Here is an 18,986-nt window from a genome sequence, read left to right on the forward strand (position 1 = left end):
GGCCAGGCAGTAATGGTGCATGCTTTTAATCCCAGCACTCTGGAGGCAGATGCGGGTGGATATATAAGTTCAAGGTCAGCCTGGTCTACAGGGCAAGTTCCAGGCTACACAGAGAAACCCTGTCTTGAAAAAAACAAAACCAAGTGGGAAAAAAAGAAATCCACTTATCTCAATCACCTACCCAGAAGGAAAAAAATGAATAGTTTAGTCATTAACACAAATTGCCAGCTTCTGTCATTTCTTGTCAAATTTGGGGATGTGATTTCAGCTTGAAAAGAATACAGGCTTTTGCATCCGTATCACCTTGACTACACTTGGAATTAACTAAACCCAAAAAACGGCAGGCACACCTGTGAGGGATTTTTGTTTAATTTGGAGTAAGAAGATCCACTTCTAATCCATATCTTTAGGAAGGCCTATGCCTTTCATCTGGACTGTTTGAACTAGGAAAAGACATGCCTATGATCTGGGTGTAGAGCTGGGAAGATACACCTCTAATCATTTGGTCTGGGAAAGCCCACCTCTAGTCCGGGCCACACCTGCTGAAAGCTATGTAAGGACACAGGAGAAGGAAGCTTCTGCTCTTTGCTGCTTGCCCTCACCTGGCTAGCAAGTCCATTCCTTCACTGGCACAGAGCCTACTTCCTTGGCATTCCAGCCTATACTGAAGACCAGCTGAGACATCCCAACATTATAACTGAGCAACTACTGGATTCTTGGACTTTTTGTTCATAGCCAATGGTTGTTGGATTAGCTGGACCACAGCTTGTAAGTCTTTCTAATAAATGTGATAGATGAAAGATAAATAGATACACACATACATACATACATAGATATTCATAAGTTATGTTACCCTAGAGAACCCTGACTAATACAGATGATTATGGCATCTTGAAGGATTTATAAACCTATTCATCAGGAAGAAAACTCAGCAGTGTGCTAAACAATCAATTATGATTAAAAACAGAGAGAGGGCAAGCAAGGGGTCAGATGAAGATGCTGTATTGACCATGATGCTTTAACCAGTGAGTCTAAAGACCCTTATTCATGTGTGAAAACAATCTAAACCCCATGTAACCAGGCTTAGCATCAAAAAGGGCCAAGGCACACTATTGCTGTGGAAGGTGTCATAGGAATTAAAAGAGAAGAGTGAGTTATGAGCCGATTTCACTTTTGATATATTTTATTAATCGATGTATTCATTTATTTATACTGTTTGGGAGGAGTTGATCTTTTGAGAAGGGCTTCTCTGTAACTTTGGAGCCTGTCCTGGTCATTTATTTATACTATTTTAAAGATATTTTATTGTATGCTTAACGTGTGTGTGTGTATGTCTGTGCGTGTGTGTGTGTGTGTGTGTGTGTGTGTGTGTGTATCTTTGTGTATGTGCATGTGAGTTCAGGTGTCTGTAGCAGCCAGAAGTTGGTGTCAGATCCCCTGGAGCTGGAGTTATAGGCAGTTGTGAGCCACATGATGATGTAGGTGCCAAGAATCAAACTCAGGTCTTCTGTGTAAGCAATAAGCACGCTTACCTGCTAGGCCATTTCCTGGGTGGGCTTTGAACTCACTATGAAGTAGAGGTTGACCCTGAGGTCCTGGCCTTCTGAAATTTACCCTCCCAAGTCCTAGAATCACAGGCATAGACTACCACACCCAGCCTTCATTTTTCAAAAATCAGAACCTATAGGATTGCACTCTGTTATGGAGACCCTGCTTTCTTGGATCCCTGCTACCTATGAAGTCTAGCTATAAGAGAATATGAAAAAGTTAGGAGCATTCTAAGTTGGTAAACATTTTTAAGTGCTATTGTTCAATAAAACAGGGTCCCTGAAGGCTGATGAAAAGGGCTAAATTCAACAGCTAATGACTCCAGTGATTTAATCTCTTCATTCCAAAAGAGGATCAAGAAATACAAGTCTTAGTAGATAGAAGCTTAAAGAGAAATTGGGGGAACTGGAAGAGGAGCCCCAAGTCTTACAATGCACTATATGTTTGAACCCAAATGTTCATTGTCTAATCAATCAGAGAGCTGTTAAAACTGTTCCATGCTAAATCTCAGCTCTTAGGAAATGATGGAGCTAGCTAAATGAACTGGCTTATATTCAAAAGGATTAAGTCATTTGGGTCCCCTACGATAAAGAAATAAAAATGCCAACCACTAATGACACTATTATAAGCCACGATTTAAAAGCTACATTGTCGGCAATGGGAAATGTAATTTCAGAATTTTAATGAAAATGCTTCTATGATAAATCAAAAAAAAAATGAAAGGATGAGATGGTAGGAAAAGCATATAGCAGTCCATAAAAGAAGGCTTGACTTCCTGTTATGTACAAAAGCTTATTGAGATCTGACAAGTCAGTCTTGGACAGAATCTGTTAATGAGTTACTGCCCTTACTCTCAAACCCCAAATCTGTAGACATTTGAAGTCTGACGGTATCAGGAAACTAACTGAGCCCTTTATCTAAATAAGCATCCCTACTGCAGTAATTCTCTCAGTTGCTTATAATCCAGGCAGCATTCCCTTCCATCTCTTCCTTCTCCTTACAATTTATCTGTAAAAGTCATTATCACTTGAGCTGGGCTCAGTAGCAGTCGGGAAACTGCTCCACGCCCCATCACCACCTTCACACATCTTGACAGGCTCTCCTCCTCCATCCCCGACAGCCTCTTTCAGAGTTCTTTCCGTGACAACAACTTTGCCATCAACTATTAGAAAGCTCTGTCTTGTCTAATTCTGCGCACTAATCTAACGTTGTGTTTGGGTCTCCTCCCCTCCTGACATCTCAGGGATGACTTGATGGGGGGAGCAGGTGGGAAGACACAGGGAGCACCCTGGAGCATGGCTTGTGCTGCTTTCTTCTCTCCCCATACTCCGACCCAGCAGCCATCAGAATGTGAGCTCTCTCTTTAATTCCCAGTTGGCTGAGATATCTTCTGTCACTGGTACCGCTGGGGTACAACGGTGAATCCTGGGCAATTTGGTAAGTTTCTGACCTAGTCGTTCCCTACGAAGAACAGTAAACTAGGCAAACCAGGTTCCACCAGTGAGCTAAGCCCCAGCCCAAAAGTGAACTGTCTGTAAGGACCGTGCTCGACTACAGAGCTACAACCCAGCCCAAAGGTCCACTCTTGAGGAATGCTCTTACACCACAGAATCCACAGCATAACCTCCATACACAGCCCTTTGCAAAGGGCCCTCTCCACCTGCAGGAATAAAGTAGATACATATCCTGACAACCTACTCTTGACCCTTCTTTGCCTACAGCCACAGGCAACTCCATTCTGTCTCTCCACTTAAGTCTTCACAAGAGAGGAGACACACATTGCTCTAGATCACATGAAGGCCATGAGTTAGCTTCTCTCAAACAAGAACAAAGACCAAACAAACCCTCTCTGCTCAGGTAGAGATGTGGAGACACCCTGTCTGCTCAGGTAGAGACCTGGAAAAACCCTATCTGCTCAGGTAGACACATGGGGAAACCCTGTCTGCTCAGGTAGAGACCTGGAAAAACCCTGTCTGCTCAGGTAGACACATGGGGAAACCCTGTCTGCTCAGGTAGACACATGGGGAAACCCTGTCTGCTCAGGTAGACACATGGGGAAACCCTGTCTGCTCAGGTAGAGACCTGGAAAAACCCTGTCTGCTCAGGTAGACACATGGGGAAACCCTGTCTGCTCAGGTAGACACATGGGGAAACCCTGTCTGCTCAGGTAGACACATGGGGAAACCCTGTCTGCTCAGGTAGACACATGGGGAAACCCTGTCTGCTCAGGTAGAGACCTGGAAAAACCCTGTCTGCTCAGGTAGACACATGGGGAAACCCTGTCTGCTCAGGTAGACACATGGGGAAACCCTGTCTGCTCAGGTAGAGACCTGGAAAAACCCTGTCTGCTCAGGTAGACACATGGGGAAACCCTGTCTGCTCAGGTAGACACATGGGGAAACCCTGTCTGCTCAGGTAGAGACCTGGAAAAACCCTGTCTGCTCAGGTAGACACATGGGGAAACCCTGTCTGCTCAGGTAGACACATGGGGAAACCCTGTCTGCTCAGGTAGACACATGGGGAAACCCTGTCTGCTCAGGTAGACACATGGGGAAACCCTGTCTGCTCAGGTAGACACATGGGGAAACCCTGTCTGCTCAGGTAGAGACCTGGAAAAACCCTGTCTGCTCAGGTAGACACATGGGGAAACCCTGTCTGCTCAGGTAGAGACCTGGAAAAACCCTGTCTGCTCAGGTAGACACATGGGGAAACCCTGTCTGCTCAGGTAGACACATGGGGAAACCCTGTCTGCTCAGGTAGACACATGGGGAAACCCTGTCTGCTCAGGTAGACACATGGGGAAACCCTGTCTGCTCAGGTAGACACATGGGGAAACCCTGTCTGCTCAGGTAGACACATGGGGAAACCCTGTCTGCTCAGGTAGACACATGGGGAAACCCTGTCTGCTCAGGTAGACACATGGGGAAACCCTGTCTGCTCAGGTAGAGACCTGGAAAAACCCTGTCTGCTCAGGTAGACACATGGGGAAACCCTGTCTGCTCAGGTAGAGACCTGGAAAAACCCTGTCTGCTCAGGTAGACACATGGGGAAACCCTGTCTGCTCAGGTAGACACATGGGGAAACCCTGTCTGCTCAGGTAGACACATGGGGAAACCCTGTCTGCTCAGGTAGAGACATTGGAAAACCCTATCTACTCAGGTAGAGACATTGGGAAACCCTGTCTGCTCAGGTAAAGACATTGGGAAACCCTGTCTGCTCAGGTAGAGACATTGGGAAACCCTGTCTACTCAGGTAGAGACATTGGGAAACCCTGTCTGCTCAGGTAGAGACATTGGAAAACCCTATCTACTCAGGTAGAGACATTGGGAAACCCTGTCTGCTCAGGTAGAGACATTGGGAAACCCTGTCTGCTCAGGTAAAGACATTGGGAAACCCTGTCTGCTCAGGTAGAGACATTGGGAAACCCTGTCTACTCAGGTAGAGACATTGGGAAACCCTGTCTGCTCAGGTAGAGACCTGGAAAAACCCTGTCTGCTCAGGTAGACATATGGGGAAACCCTGTCTGCTCAGGTAGAGACCTGGAAAAACCCTGTCTGCTCAGGTAGACACATGGGGAAGCCCTGTTTTGGCTCCCTTCCAGAAGTGTGGCTGAGAAGCTCAGAGCTTTTAGGGGTGCATAAGGAATTATGGAAGCAAAGAGGAGAAACTGCTTATCTCAAAGGAAGGAGCCCAGACTGGGATGTGGGAAAGTTGTACAGGGGAATTGATATTCTTACTGAGTCTTGAAGGATATGTGGGAATTTAGGGCATTACAAAAAACAAATATCATAAGGATAGAAGAATAAAGGAATGAATTGTCAAAATTAAAATGAATGTGGGGGATGAAGGAAGGCAAAGAACGGGTAGGATCCAAACTCGCAGCCTTTGCTGTGAAATGCGGTTTCTTCCGTGCGCAGGCTTTGAGAAGTTGTTCTGGGATTTAGGGCTATAAAACAAGCAGCTTCGCCTTTCAGAGATGTCATGTCCACAGCAGGGTGGAACGGGCTAGAAATCAAAGTCTACAAGGAGGAGATCAGGCAGTGGAAGGACTTCTAGTACTCTAGAAATGATGAACGCTGAATACAATCTGGGACAGCAGCAAGAGAGAAAGGTAAAGACCTAAGGCCATCCCTGTGAGTGACTTCATCAGATAAACAAAGGCCAGGAAAAGAGAAAGGTAAAGGCCTAAGGCCAGTCCTGTGAGTGACTTCATCAGATAAACAAAGCAGCAAGAGAGAAAGGTAAAGACCTAAGGCCAGTCCTGTGAGTGATTTCATCAGATAAACAAAGCAGCAAGAGAGAAATGAAAAGACCTAAGGCCAGTCCTGTGAGTGACTTTATCAGATAAGCAAGGGTCAGGAAGAGGATGGGGTGGGAGAAGATGGGCTAAAGGGCTCTCAACCTCTACTAGATGAACAAGGTGCAGTTTATAAGACCATCTTCGTGGGAATTTATTTATTTATTTGTGGGTTTGTTTTGTTTTTTGTTTTTTTTGAGATAGGGTTTCTCTGTAGCTTTGGAGCCTGTCCTGGAACTAGCTCTTGTAGACCAGGCTGGCCTCAGACTCACAGAGATCCACCTGCTTCTGCCTCCCGAGTACTGGGATTAAAGGTGTGTGCCACCACCACCCACCATGAGAAATTATTTATCAGCGAAGATCAGATAGCAACTCCCAAAACAAATAAAGAAATAGGAGTTGAGTTAGGACAGTACTATATCCAAGTGTAAATAATAACTCTGTAAATTAAGAGTTTTAAATTTTTTTCCACTAATTTAATCTCTGGTAATTTAATCTCATCTAACACTTATTTGCATATAAATCATCTTGTTGCAAAGAAGACTTGAAGTCATTTATAAAACACATATAGCCACAGAGAGCTGTTAGCTGCCTATTTTCTCCCAAATGTAGCCCAGCTCCACACTGCTGGCCTCACAGTTCATGGGCAGAGTCAGGATGGGAAGGCAGCTCTAAACTGGAGAAAGAAGTTGGGAGTGAAGACCAGGGGCAAGCAGAAGTCTGATCCCAAAAGTTCAAACATTTGCCATCTCAGACTCAGATGCAGAGAGCAACTGCCACTCAAGCCTTTCTGGGGTTTCTATGGACGACCAAAGCAAGTTGTCTTCAAGGCACGACAGCCCTTCAGTAACATAAACTTTCGTGGTGGCTAAAGCCAGGGCTGAGTTCCACAGGCGATTCTGGACAGTTTCAGGTCAGAGTCAGGCAGCCACAATCACCCTGGACACATCAATCTATTATCAACATTTTTAACAACACAGTGGTCCTTCGGCCACCAAAACTCTCACTGACGGTGTTGTCAGCAGAAAGAATGTGATGGGATGCTTGGACAAACGAAAGAAGCAGGGGAGTGGGTCAGCAAGGATAAAGACAAGCCAGCTGAGCTCGGCGAAGGATGCTATCAACACTGGGATTGTTCACGTATGCGTGCCCAGCAAGCAGCTTCTTTTTAATTTTCATAATTTTTTATATTTTTAACTTATATATACAAAATATATAAAGCCATCAGCTAAATTTAAGACAACTGGAACCTTTTTGTAAGACAACATGGTAATAAATGTTTCCTAAGATATTAATGGAACATCAGTTTTAAAAATAGTATCTTGTCTTTAGACTTGAACACTAAAACACAATTCAGTAAACAGCAAAATTTACATAAAGGGCTCCTTCAAGTTTCTAAAAGGAGCAAATACATGCAGGAGATTGAAGCAGCTTGTCATAGCACACCCGCAGTCAAGGGCAGAGGAAGAACAGTGCACACGTGCCTGGTCACACGTGTGCCTGCTCATATGCGTGCCTGCTCACATGTACCCGCTCACACGTGTGCCTGCTCACATAAGTGCCTGCTAACATGTGCACCTGCTCACACGCGTGCCTGCTCACACATGTACCCGCTCACACGTGTGCCTACTCACACGTGTGCCTGCTCACATACGTGCCTGCTAACATGTGCACCTGCTCATATGCGTGCCTGCTCACACACATGCCTACTCACACACGTGCCCGCTCACACACATTCCTGCTCACATGCCTGCTTACACACATTCCTGCTCACTCACATGCCTGCTCACTCACATGCCTGCTTACACACATGCCCGCTCACACACATTCCTGCTCACTCACATGCCTGCTTACACACGCGCCTGCTCACTTGCTTATTGTGCTCAGCTTGATTCTGTCACTCATACCATTCAGAACCCCTTCCTAGGGACTGGTACTGCCCACAGAGGGTCAAATCCCCATACATCAGCTAACTGAAGACATTCCCCTCTGTAGACAGTCCTCGCTGAGACTCCTCCCAGATGAGTCTAGGTCATGTCAAGCAATGACAATGAAATCTAAGCGTCACACATGGCTTTTCTCTTGGGGACTTCCCAAGGATCGCCCCTCCACCATGTTGACTCTCCCCACATCATCGACACCCCAGCTTGCCCTCTGGCGTCACTCGGGAGCAGTGATCCAGATCCCCTTCCTAGCTGTACCGTTGCTCTCACGGTGCTTTTCACATGTAACCAACAATCTGCCTGCTACTGAACCCTCTTTGCTATCTGACTTGCAAACTTTTGTGCTGTTCTCTGGAACATCTGAAGGACGATTAGAATAGTGCCTGGCTCAGAGCAGACGGCCAGCTAGGGTGGCGAGAGGATGGGTGAAATGAGACAATTATCTCACCCAAATATCTTAGAAAGGTAGACAAGATGGCTATTTTTCTTTTCTTTATCCTCTCTCTTGGTTTCTTTTCTTTTCAAAATTCATTATGTAGCCCAGGCTAGCTTTAAACTGCCTACAGATCCTCGGCTGGCCTCTGTCAGGATCCTTCTACATCTGCCTCCCAGACAGTGGAATTATGGATGCATGTCACCATATCCAGCTCTCTGGATTTCCTAGTTAAACATCAAAGTTCTCGCTGGGAGGGGAGAGAAAGGGCTTCTTTGGTAGAAAGAGTTGTCTAAATACAAATTGGAGAGGTTTTATTAGTAGATTTGAAGGGTTTTCTTCTAGATTTTTTTTAATTGTCAAATAAAGTATATTCATATGATAGCATTTTTTCACGTATAGATACATTGTAGAATGGCAAACCAGACTATAACATATGTATTGCTTCACAAACTTGATCCATTTTATGGTAAGAATTGAAGGTTTAAGCTGTAAGGGATTATCTGTAGGTTGGCTTGCTGTGGAGGCTGTAGGCCTTGTGTTTATTATTCTGGTTCATAAGAGGCTGTAGGCCTTGTGTGTTCTCTCTATTATTCTGGATTTTAGGCTGGTGACTTCTAAGCAAGCTTCTAAACTAGCAGAAACTGAAGATCAGGAGCAAAAGATTCCCCAGGAAAGGAGGGAAGGAAACCAGCTGATGAAAGGGACTTTGGGGATCTCAGCACTAATTCAGATCTAAGCGAAATTCACTAATTAGAAAAAAGAGCTAAGATCCAAAGCCAATCGAGTATTAATGAAGACTGTGAATTAATGGCTTCCTTCTTTTCTTTCTTGGGAGCCCAGAAGCAGCAGATAAGCTGCCGGGGACCCTTAAAGAGACGGCACAAGCAAGCACACTAATCCCACCACACTGCAGGGCCAGCTCAGTTCTCTCTCATACTGCCCCAGTATGTACACAGTGGTGAAGGAAGAGCGCCCCATGCCTCCCAGCAGAGAGAAATGCAGAAACCATAGCTACAAGCATGCTCGTTACCTACTGCAACAAATTAACACAAAATTCTGTAGCTTAAGACAACAGTAAACACCTATTATCTCCTTACCAGTTCTACGATTCTAGAATCCAAAAACACAGCTTGGCTGTGTGGCCCCAGGTCAAGGTTAATCATGAAATTCAGGCAGATGCTAGTGGAGGCTCAGATGTCAGGAAACTTGGCAGAGGTGGAGAACTCCTTCCCACAGGAGGTGATGGCCTCTACAGGACATGCTCATACTGTTTCATAATACAGAAGTGTTTTTCTTCAAAATGAGCCATGTGCAAGGGCAGAAGACACAGGAGACTGGGCATCAGTGTGTGCAACCCTACCTTCATCTGTGCCTTCGCTTAGCCCAGATTCCATGGGGAAGGGAAGAACAGGGGTGCATCCACCACTGGCAAGCTCAGGACACTGAGGTGCTTGATGACTTGCTACCATGTGCTTAAATGACTTAAAGATGAACACCAAAGTAACACCAAAACTCTTGAGGGTCAGATACCAATATATGTATCGATACAAGCATAGTGAAGAGTGGCTATGACTTTACATGTATATATGTAGGCCCATATACACATGTGTGCATGTCTGTATTCCTTGACTTGTATAGAATATACACTTTCAAATGATAAACTTAAGCAAACCCCTTCCAGATTCCAGACATAGGCTGTCGCTCTATGGCCATCTGACTCACCTCCCACTGTGCCGTTCCTCAATAAGTCAACCGTGAGCAGACATTGTGACTGTCACTACTATGAAAATAAAATGATGTCACAAACGCATTATGTTATGGTGTCACTAAGGACCAGCCCCCATTCTTGGTGACATAGTGCTTGAGATTCTATCAGCCTTACCAGCCTCTAAAGAGCCACTTTGAGGACAGGAGAAAACACAGGAGGAGATCTGTATCTCCTTAGTGTTAAACTCTGGAACTTCAATTTTTCTTTATTTTTCATCGATAATCATTGGCAAAGAAACAGACCTCTGAAAGTGAGAGTGGAGGTATGAGGGTTTAAAACTAAGCATTATTTATGTCATCCCTAAATATCAGGCCATCTTCTCATCAGAAAGGCTTAAGATGTAGAGAAGCAGCCAAGAAGGCCCTGTCCCCTTGGCAACACTGTGAGTTCTGAGGCGCAAGGACCAAATTTCAGCACTAATTCATCCACAGCCCCTCCCTCATGATAATGGTAGTTATTCAGACTCCAGGCTGTTTGCATGTGTACGGTCTGTGATCTCACACACGCAAACACACACACACTGTAAAAATCCTAGTCACAAGTCACTCATTGTTCTCTTAAAAGTCTGTGTGGTTTTATGTGCAATGCTACATGAGTAATAGGTCACCAGAAGCGCAGCTGCCCTGACTTGCCAGCCCTCCAAGCTTAAATGACAGGCTTTCTTCTGCAACGTGCTCACACCAGGCTCCCAAAGCTCTTGGCAAAATCATAAATTGTCTGGGGTCTAACCGGTTTTCAGTGCCCCCTCTCCCAACATTGTTCTCCATTCTTGGGCTTCTTTTGTTGCCTAAGAGACATAAGCTGCCTTCCATATCCCACCCCTGAGCAGTATGTTCCATACCCTCTTTCAACTCTTAAACTCTCTCAGATGAACTTAGACTGAGAGCTGCTCTCGGTCGGCAAGACTAAGCAGTCATATCACCGCCATCAGCTCAGCTAGTACAGGCTCTGAGTCTCTGCTGCTGAGTTAGAGGCTTGAGACCCACGTGGTGAAAGGAAAAAGCCACCACCAGAAGTTGTCTTCTGACCTCCACATATGCCATGGCACGCAAATACACACACATGCACACACACGCTGTAAAAAATTGAAGTAGCAAATTGTTGAATTGATCCTTGTTCTCTGTGGAACGAGACACCATGTTTCAACCACAAATATTGTAGCTATTCTTGGTGCATTCTAACAGGGAATAGGAAGTATAACTAAACACTTAGAAAAGCGAGGTCTGAGCCACATGTAGGGAAGCACGCCTTTAATCCCAGCACTTGGGAGGCAGAAGCAAGCAGATCTTTGTGAGTTCAAGGCCAGCCTGGTCTACTGAGTGAGTTTTAGGACAGCCAGCAGACATAATAAGACCCTGTCTTGAGCAAACCACCCCACCACCATCAAAAAGGTGAAGAAGAAGCAGGAGAAGGAAAAGGGGGAGAAGGAGGAGGAGAAGAAATAAGAGGGAAGAGGAGGAGGAGGAAGAAAGTGAAGTGTGTCTGAGTTCACATATAATCCTAGCATTTGGGAAGCTGAAGCAGGAAGGAAGCCTGAACTATATAGTAACCTACAGACCAGCCTGGACTACATAGCCAGACACAGTCTCAGGATATCAAAAGCAAACCAAGTGGGCTGGGAACATTGCTCACGGGTATAGAGCACTTGCTTAGTGAGTATGAAACCATCGGTTCAATTCTCCATGCAAGGAAAAAGGGCAGGAGGACAAAGAAAAGAAAAGTCTTTGGGTCACCTTACTTTGCTTTGCCTAGGGAGGTGATGTAGAGAAACCCACCCACCTCCCTGGAATCAACTTCCTTTATTTTCCTTTTATTTTTTTAAGACAAGGTCTCACTCTGTGATCTAAACTGTAATGGAACTCACTATATATTTGACTCTGAGTCCTCCTGAGGCAGGGTAAGAAAATGGTTTAAGAGCCTGAACTTGGCAGTCGGTGATGACACGTGCCTTTACTCCCTGAAATCCCAGCACTCTGGAAGCAGAGCCAGGTGGACCTCTGTGAGTTCAAGGCCAGCCTAGTCTACAGAGCTAGTTCTAGGATAACCAAGACTAAAAGAGAAATCCTGTCTCAAGAGAGAGAGAGAGAGCCTGAACTCTACTTGATCTGGGCAGTTGTTAGCCTAGAACTCTCCCCTCTGTGCACTGAGCACACACACATGCACACACACACACACATACACGCACACACACACACATGCACACACACACACACACACACGCACACACACATCCCTCTCCAGGCAATGTGCACATCAACCTGTCACAACCTAGCACCCTCGCACTGGGTGACAAGACACCTCTCTGCAAACATTGGGCTTTCCCACTTCCTTCATTCACCATCCAATGTGGGCAGTCTCCACTCAGTCACAGGCCAGTTAGAGGGGGCTGGGCCTCAGCCTGGGTTAGTTCTGAGGGCGTTCACAGTAAGGCGCATCACACCCTCTAAGTGAACATCAATGAGAAACCTTGTTTGCCATCTTACACCTCTGTATAACCAGGCATGTGCAGGATTAAAACCAGATGCTCTCTGGGAAGGGGCAGGTGCAGTGTGGAAAAGGCTGTACAAGTTAAATCTGTCAATCGAAACAAAGACCTGTGCATGGTATGTTTCTTAGCAACAATCCCACCTTCCTCCTGAGACCTGGGGTCCCTGAGCACTGTCACTCACATGGTCACTGTCACTCGTGACAACGTCTTTCCTTCTGTAGTCATCTTACTTTTGGAGTAGTTTTCCTTGTTGCATTGCAAGCTGTGCATGCCTTTATTTCACGTCCTTGAACTGGAGCTAAAGACCTGGAAACATGGGGCATAGCACCCTGACATCACAGCACCCCCTCCTCAGCATTCCCGTGCTGGAATTACAAGTCTGCAACATGGCACCTGGCTTTCTGCCTCTTTAGAACTGTGATGTAGACAGAAAATCAAGTGAGTAGCCAATGGCTTCTCACTTCCCTTAAAATTCTGTTCTCCTTTGTAATAAAAAAGATCCAGATTCTCTCCTCCCATTTCTATCTCACACCCCTCTCTCCAGGCACACTGACCACACTCTACCTCACACCTCTCTCTCCAGGCACACTGGCCACCCCTCTGTCCAGGAACCTGTTCAGCTACTGCTCCGTTCCTTCCTGAGAGTCTACAGGGTTGTGTTCCAGGTCTTGGCGTACAAATCACTCTCCATCACTCCCTTCCCAATGTAAATATCATCTCCCAACAACCAAACGTGACCTCACAATCACCTAAATACACTGTCCAGCTTAACTTCTTCATGGTATCAATCACCAGATGAAATTTTCTGATTCACGCACTACCTGCACCTCTAGGCCCCCTCTGAGGTTCATGGCTTATCATGGTCATGGCTATGTGCCTGATGCTTTTCACACACCCTGGCACATAGCAGTGCTCGGTCCATAGAAGCTGGGTAAACAGATAATTCCAAGCTTAGAATTGGAACCTCAGCAACGTAGAGGGAAGGTGTATCACTTTCTTTCTGTTGCCAAGATAAAACACCTGACCAAAGGCAGCTTGAGGAAGAGTTTATTTGGGCTTGAGGGGAGCCATGGCAACAGACAGACAGTGTGGGGAGCTGGGGCATCACAGCTTCAGTGGCAAGCAAGAAGCAAAGAGAACAAATTAGAAGTGGGGAGAGGCTGTGAACCCTCAAAGCCCACTCCTTGCTCAGTACTTTCTCCAGCAAAGCTCTACCTCCTGGAGGCTCCATAAGCTCTTTAAATGGTGCCAAGCGCTCAATTCAGATCTCAAACCACCACAGACGTCTTGATTGTTCTTACGACAGAGGAGGGCTAACATCACCATTGCCAACTCAACTGACTTGGGTTTATAAGACATTGATCCTGCACTCACTGAAAATTCCACTTGCCTTTTTGAAAAGCTGTTCTTTGGATGAGAGATCAAAATGAGCACCATGGCATAACCGGATATCAGCATGCAGAAGAATGCAAATAGATCCATGTCTGTCGCCATGGAATAACCGGATATCAGCATGCAGAAGAATGCAAATAGATTCACATCTTTCACCCTGCACACCATGGCACAACATAAATCCAGTAATACTGAAGCTGACAGAAGAGAAAATGGGAAGTAGCCTTGAACTCATTGGCACAGGAGACCACTTCCTGAATGTAATAACATCAGTAGCACAGACTCTGAGATTAAGAATTAATAAATGAGACCTCATGAAACTAAAAGGCTTCTGTTAGGCAAAGGACATGGTCAAAGAAACAAAACAGCAGCCTACAGAATGGGAAAGATCTTCACCAACCCCACATCTGACAAAGGGATGATCTTCAACATATATAAAGAACTCAAGAAACTAGACACCAAAATACCAAATAATCCAATTAAAACATGTGATACAGATCTAAGCAGAGAATTCTCAACAGAAGAAATTTCAAAAAAAAAGAGTGGCCGAAATATACTTAAATAATTGTTCAACATCCTTAGTCGTCAGGGAAATATAAATCAAGATGATTCTGAGATATCATCTTACACCTGTCAGAATGGTTAAAATCAGAAACACTGATGACAGTTTATGTTGGAGAAGATGTGGAGTAAGCAGAACACTCCTCCACTGCTGGTGGGAGTGAAAACTTGTACAGCCACTTTGGAAATCAATATGGCAGAGTCTCAGAAAAGTGGGAATTAATCTATTTCAAGACCCAGCTATACCAATCTTGGACATATACTCAAATGGTGCTCAATCACACCATAAGGATACTTGCTCAACAATGTTCATAGCAGCATTATTGTAACAGCCAGAACCTAGAAACAACCTAGATGCCCCTCAACCAAAGAATGAATAAGGAAAATGTGGTATATCTACACAATAAAGTATAACTCAGCTGTAAAAAAAAAATAACCTCATAAAATTTTCAAGAAAATGGATGGAACTAGAAAAAAATCATTCTGAGTGAGGTAACCCAGACACAGAAAGACAAATATGGTGTGTACTCAGTCATAGATAGTTATTAGGAGTAAAGTACAGGATGACCAGCCTACAATCCACCGCCCCAGAGAGGCTAGATAACAAGGAGGGCCCAAAGAGGGATGCATGGATTTCCCCAGGAAAGGGAAATAGAAGAGATCTCCAGGGTAAACTGGAGGCAGAGGTGGGGGTATGGAGTGGGGAGAGAAACTTAAGGTAGGTGGGTTGGGCGTGGGACTAAGGGGAGAGTAAGGAAAAAGACAACCTGATGAGAGGCATCTCGGGGTTAGAGAGAGACCTGGTGCCAGGGAAACTCCCAGGAAGCCACAAGCTGCAGCATGACTCTTCCCCACAGGCAGGGCAGCTGAGCAGAGGAACAGCTCATGCAAAGGGTATCAGCACAGCCACGGGATAGTTACTGCTAAGATATGGATATTATCCAGGAAAGTCACCCCAAAGCCCAGAAGTTTCCTTCTACCAGGCGGGTATTGTGGTTGTTCTAACATCAGCTCAGCAAGCCTGCAGCCAGGGGCTTTTGTTCAGAGCAAGACTGAAGACTGGCATGGCTCATGCCTGTTGTCTCAGCTAGAAGACTGAGATAGGGGGATTGCCATGAGTTCAAGGCTAGACTGGTTACATAGTGAGTTCCTAGCCAGCCTGAACTTTGTCTCAGAAAGCAAAAACATAGATAGGTGGATGGACAGACAGGTATAACTTTGACATAAGTGTTTAGATGGCAACTTTCTAGGTTTGAGTCCCTCTGTGTATTAGCATGCCAAACTGTCTGCTGTCATGAATTGCAAAAGGCTTTTAATGCATCTTTGTTCTAAGAAATAGCAAATGATCTGAATTTTGAAATGAAAAGGAGCTCAGCATTATCAGAGAGAGACAGGAGTCAAGAGAGCTTGAGCCAACCTTTCTCATTAGAAAACCTTGGCTTTAAAAACTGTGCTGAAATTGCCTGGGTCCATGTGTCCTGGGAAGTTTGTTATCTGTGTTCCTGGATCAACCGTTAACAGGTAAATGACAAAATCCTGTTTCTTAATTATTCCATTGTCAGCTAGGTTCACTCTAGAAAGGGCTGTTGCTTTGTGACAAAAACCAAAGCTGTCTTGGTGTCCAGAAGAAGCAGGAGGAGAGGGGAGGGAGGAGAAGAGGTGCAGTATCTATCCATAGGTCTCTAGTTAGCTCACTGTCATTTGGCCTCATTTGTAAGTCTTGACTAAAAAGAATCCTTCCTAAAGTATGACTTTCCTCAGCTAGTTTGTACCCCTCAGCTAGTGTGTACCCCTCAGGTAGCCTGTACCTTAAAGTGAGACTCTGCACCTTCAGGGCTTATTGCAGTCTGCAGGGCTGGGGAGGGAGAGGTAGGAACTGCCTTCCTGCCAGCGGAGAGCAACATCAGCAGAGCTGAAAGGCGTCCTCCTGACTGGTTCCCTGGTGCCATATGGTTTCATAAAATGTAGCGCGTGCACCCTGTCAGTCTGGGGTTAGACAAATTCTCCACTCTGTGGCAAGGAGAGAAAGTGTCTTGCATTGATAAATTCACTCGTTCTTTTCCACTGGCCTCTACAGACTCGGAGTAATCAGTAGTAGGGCATGACCTGTAAGGCCTCTACTCCTGCCCAGGAGTTACAGTTTTTTGTTTTTTTTTTTTTTTTTGTTTTAAGAAAAGTCACTTAAGAACAGTCGCTGTTCCTAGGTGGTAGTTTCACAGCAGCTAAATACCCACGGTGGTTTGTAATGATGTCTAAGGAGAATCTAGAATCATGATTTTTAACCCTTCCCAGTAAGCCATTGGATTCTTCACAATCCAGACATCCAGACAGAGGACCTAAGTAAAGTTGTGTTCCCCTAGCGATGCCTGGAGAGGAGCTAAACTTCCAGAAGCAAGGTTTAGGGAGAAATAACAAGAAGCAGGTCAAAGGCCCTTGCTTTGCTGTGGACCAGTGTGTGCCATCCTGGCCCCAGCTCTCATCTCAGGATCGCAGTTCTCTTTTGTATAGCCCCCAGATCATAAAGAGACTGTGTCACAGGCTGTGGAATCCACTGGGTTGAAGTCCAACTTCAAACACCGCCACTTTTCCTGGCCACCACGCTCGGCTGTGGTTCCTGTCTAGCTAGGCAGCCCTCTTCACACTGCTCGGTGCCCGGTGCCCGGACGCCGCCTTCCCTCTGTCCGCAGTGTTGCGGCGAAGGAGTCACTGTCTCCGAGTCCGCGCTCAGCACACCTGTTCCCCAAGGCTGACCGGCGCCACGCAGGAGGCAGCTTTCCAGGGTTTTGCCCAGACGGAGCAGAGGTGCCTCTAGTCACCCCAGCAACAAGCTCTTCCCATAACCTCCTGCCATCCTTTCCACCCCTCAACTTTCCAAGTTTTTGGAAGCCTATCGCCAAAGGAGCAACAGGGGGCAAGACCCAGCTGGAATCTTTGCCCACCTGGATAGCAGCCCCCAAGGAACCCGGCTACTAGTAGCAGATAGCCAAACCACCGTCTCCTCCTAAGAATGGGAAGGTGGAGAAAATGGATGCAGAACTTGTCACCCTGGGGATGAAGAAGAGGAGAGGAGCGAGGCATTGGGAAAAGAGGCAGACGAAGGGACTGACAGCAGCTGGGGACTGGAGAAGGAGAGACTGATTCCAGCATCCAAGAGAGAAGTAGCTTCTTCCCTCCAGGCACTGCCCGGAGGGGCCAGGAAGAAGCAACAGATAACCAGTTCCCGAACCAAGGTGTAGGGAAGGAGTGTGGCGACCAGAGTCTCCAGATTCCAAGCCAGCAACAAACTCCTCCCGGAGCGTCCCTAAGGCAGGCGAAGGAAAACAACGTCGCGCAAAGGCGCCCCTCCCCACCCACCCCCACCCCCGCAGAAGGCAAACTCTTGCCCGCTGCCGCCTGCCACTTGGCTGAGCTCAGCTGCGATCCTGCGGGCCGAGAGATGGATGTGAACGTGGGGACGAGAGCGACTCACCCTGGATGTTAGGGGGCTTTCTCTTCCGGGCCATCCTCAGTCTGGTCCCTTCTTCCTGGTCCGCAGCTCAGAGCCTCCTGTGCGGCACAGTTCCTGGAGCTCCGGCCGCCTGGGTTCAGGGAGCTCTTTATGGCGGCGATGGCTTGTGGTAATCGGCTGCGGCCAGGCTGCGCGCTCGCTCGGCTCCGCTCGGCTCGGCTCTGCTGCGCGGGCGCAGCCGCCCCTCCGCTGCCCGCTGCCAGCCCCTAGCACGCGCTGCGGTGGCCGCGGTGGCCCACTCTGCTGTGCGGCGCCTCTGCTGGAGGGCGCAGCGCCTGGGTCTCCGGAGCGCCAGCCCAGCGCCCACCTCCCTCGATTGCTCACCCGCCCTCCCCACGTGCCCTCCTCCCCACGCGCCTAGCCCTCTGTCCCGTGGGCGCCGCTAGCCCCGGAACGGCGCCCTCGTCCAGCTACAGTGGGTAGGGTCTGGGAACAGCAGGGACATTCCATTCGGCGGGATAGGAGGAAGCTGATGGAGCAAGCCCCAATCTGGCATTCCTGCCTCCCAGGGGCACCTTGGTCCCCAGCCAACTGAGACAGCATCTGTCCATCACCTAAAAGCAACCTCCTTCGCAGACTCCTGCGGGATGGCCAGTCTGAGTCGCGCATGGACGATGAGCCCGGATCTCGGCTGTTCTATCCCTCCAGAAGGAACGGCTGGCAGGCTGAAGGGCCCGCAGGGAGAGACTTGAACTCTGCACAGATAACCTGTCACCAGACCCTGGCAGGTGACCTTGCTCAGGCTCAGCTCTTCATTTAGAGGGCTCAGCGTCGCTCTCTGTGGCTGCCAGGAAAGAGTAAAGACAGTCTGCCTGCGGTGATTTCTTAACCTTGCAGAGAAACTTCGTTCCTGACACCCCATTCTTTCTCACTCTGGTTTGGAGCGCCTCTTGGCAGTTTCCTGTTTCTGGCGCTGTCCCCCTCTTGAGTGCTGACGAGGAATTGGAAGGTATCCTGCTACTGTCCCCAGACAATACAAAAAGCTAAACTTTGGGGCTGATCTGAAAATTAAAAAAAAAAAAAGAGCCAGAGCTTTAAAAGAGTA

General features: G+C 46.9%; 1 protein-coding gene across 2 annotated transcripts in view; it reads right to left on the minus strand.

The window, feature by feature from the left end:
• The window catches only part of Slc44a5 (solute carrier family 44 member 5), a 263,585-nt gene extending 245,457 nt beyond the window's left edge, over positions 1-18,128 (minus strand). The window contains exon 1 of one of the 2 annotated variants that reach the window (XM_075981038.1): positions 17,903-18,128. In XM_075981038.1, coding sequence (XP_075837153.1) covers positions 17,903-17,936 — 34 coding nt within the window. In that variant the 5' untranslated portion in view covers positions 17,937-18,128. The remainder of the gene's footprint in view (positions 1-17,902) is intronic. The other variant, XM_075981039.1, reaches the window with a different exon arrangement.
• Between the last annotated feature and the right edge of the window lie 858 nt (positions 18,129-18,986).

Source organism: Microtus pennsylvanicus, chromosome 7, assembly GCF_037038515.1.
Source record: "Microtus pennsylvanicus isolate mMicPen1 chromosome 7, mMicPen1.hap1, whole genome shotgun sequence".
Lineage (NCBI taxonomy): Eukaryota > Metazoa > Chordata > Mammalia > Rodentia > Cricetidae > Microtus > Microtus pennsylvanicus.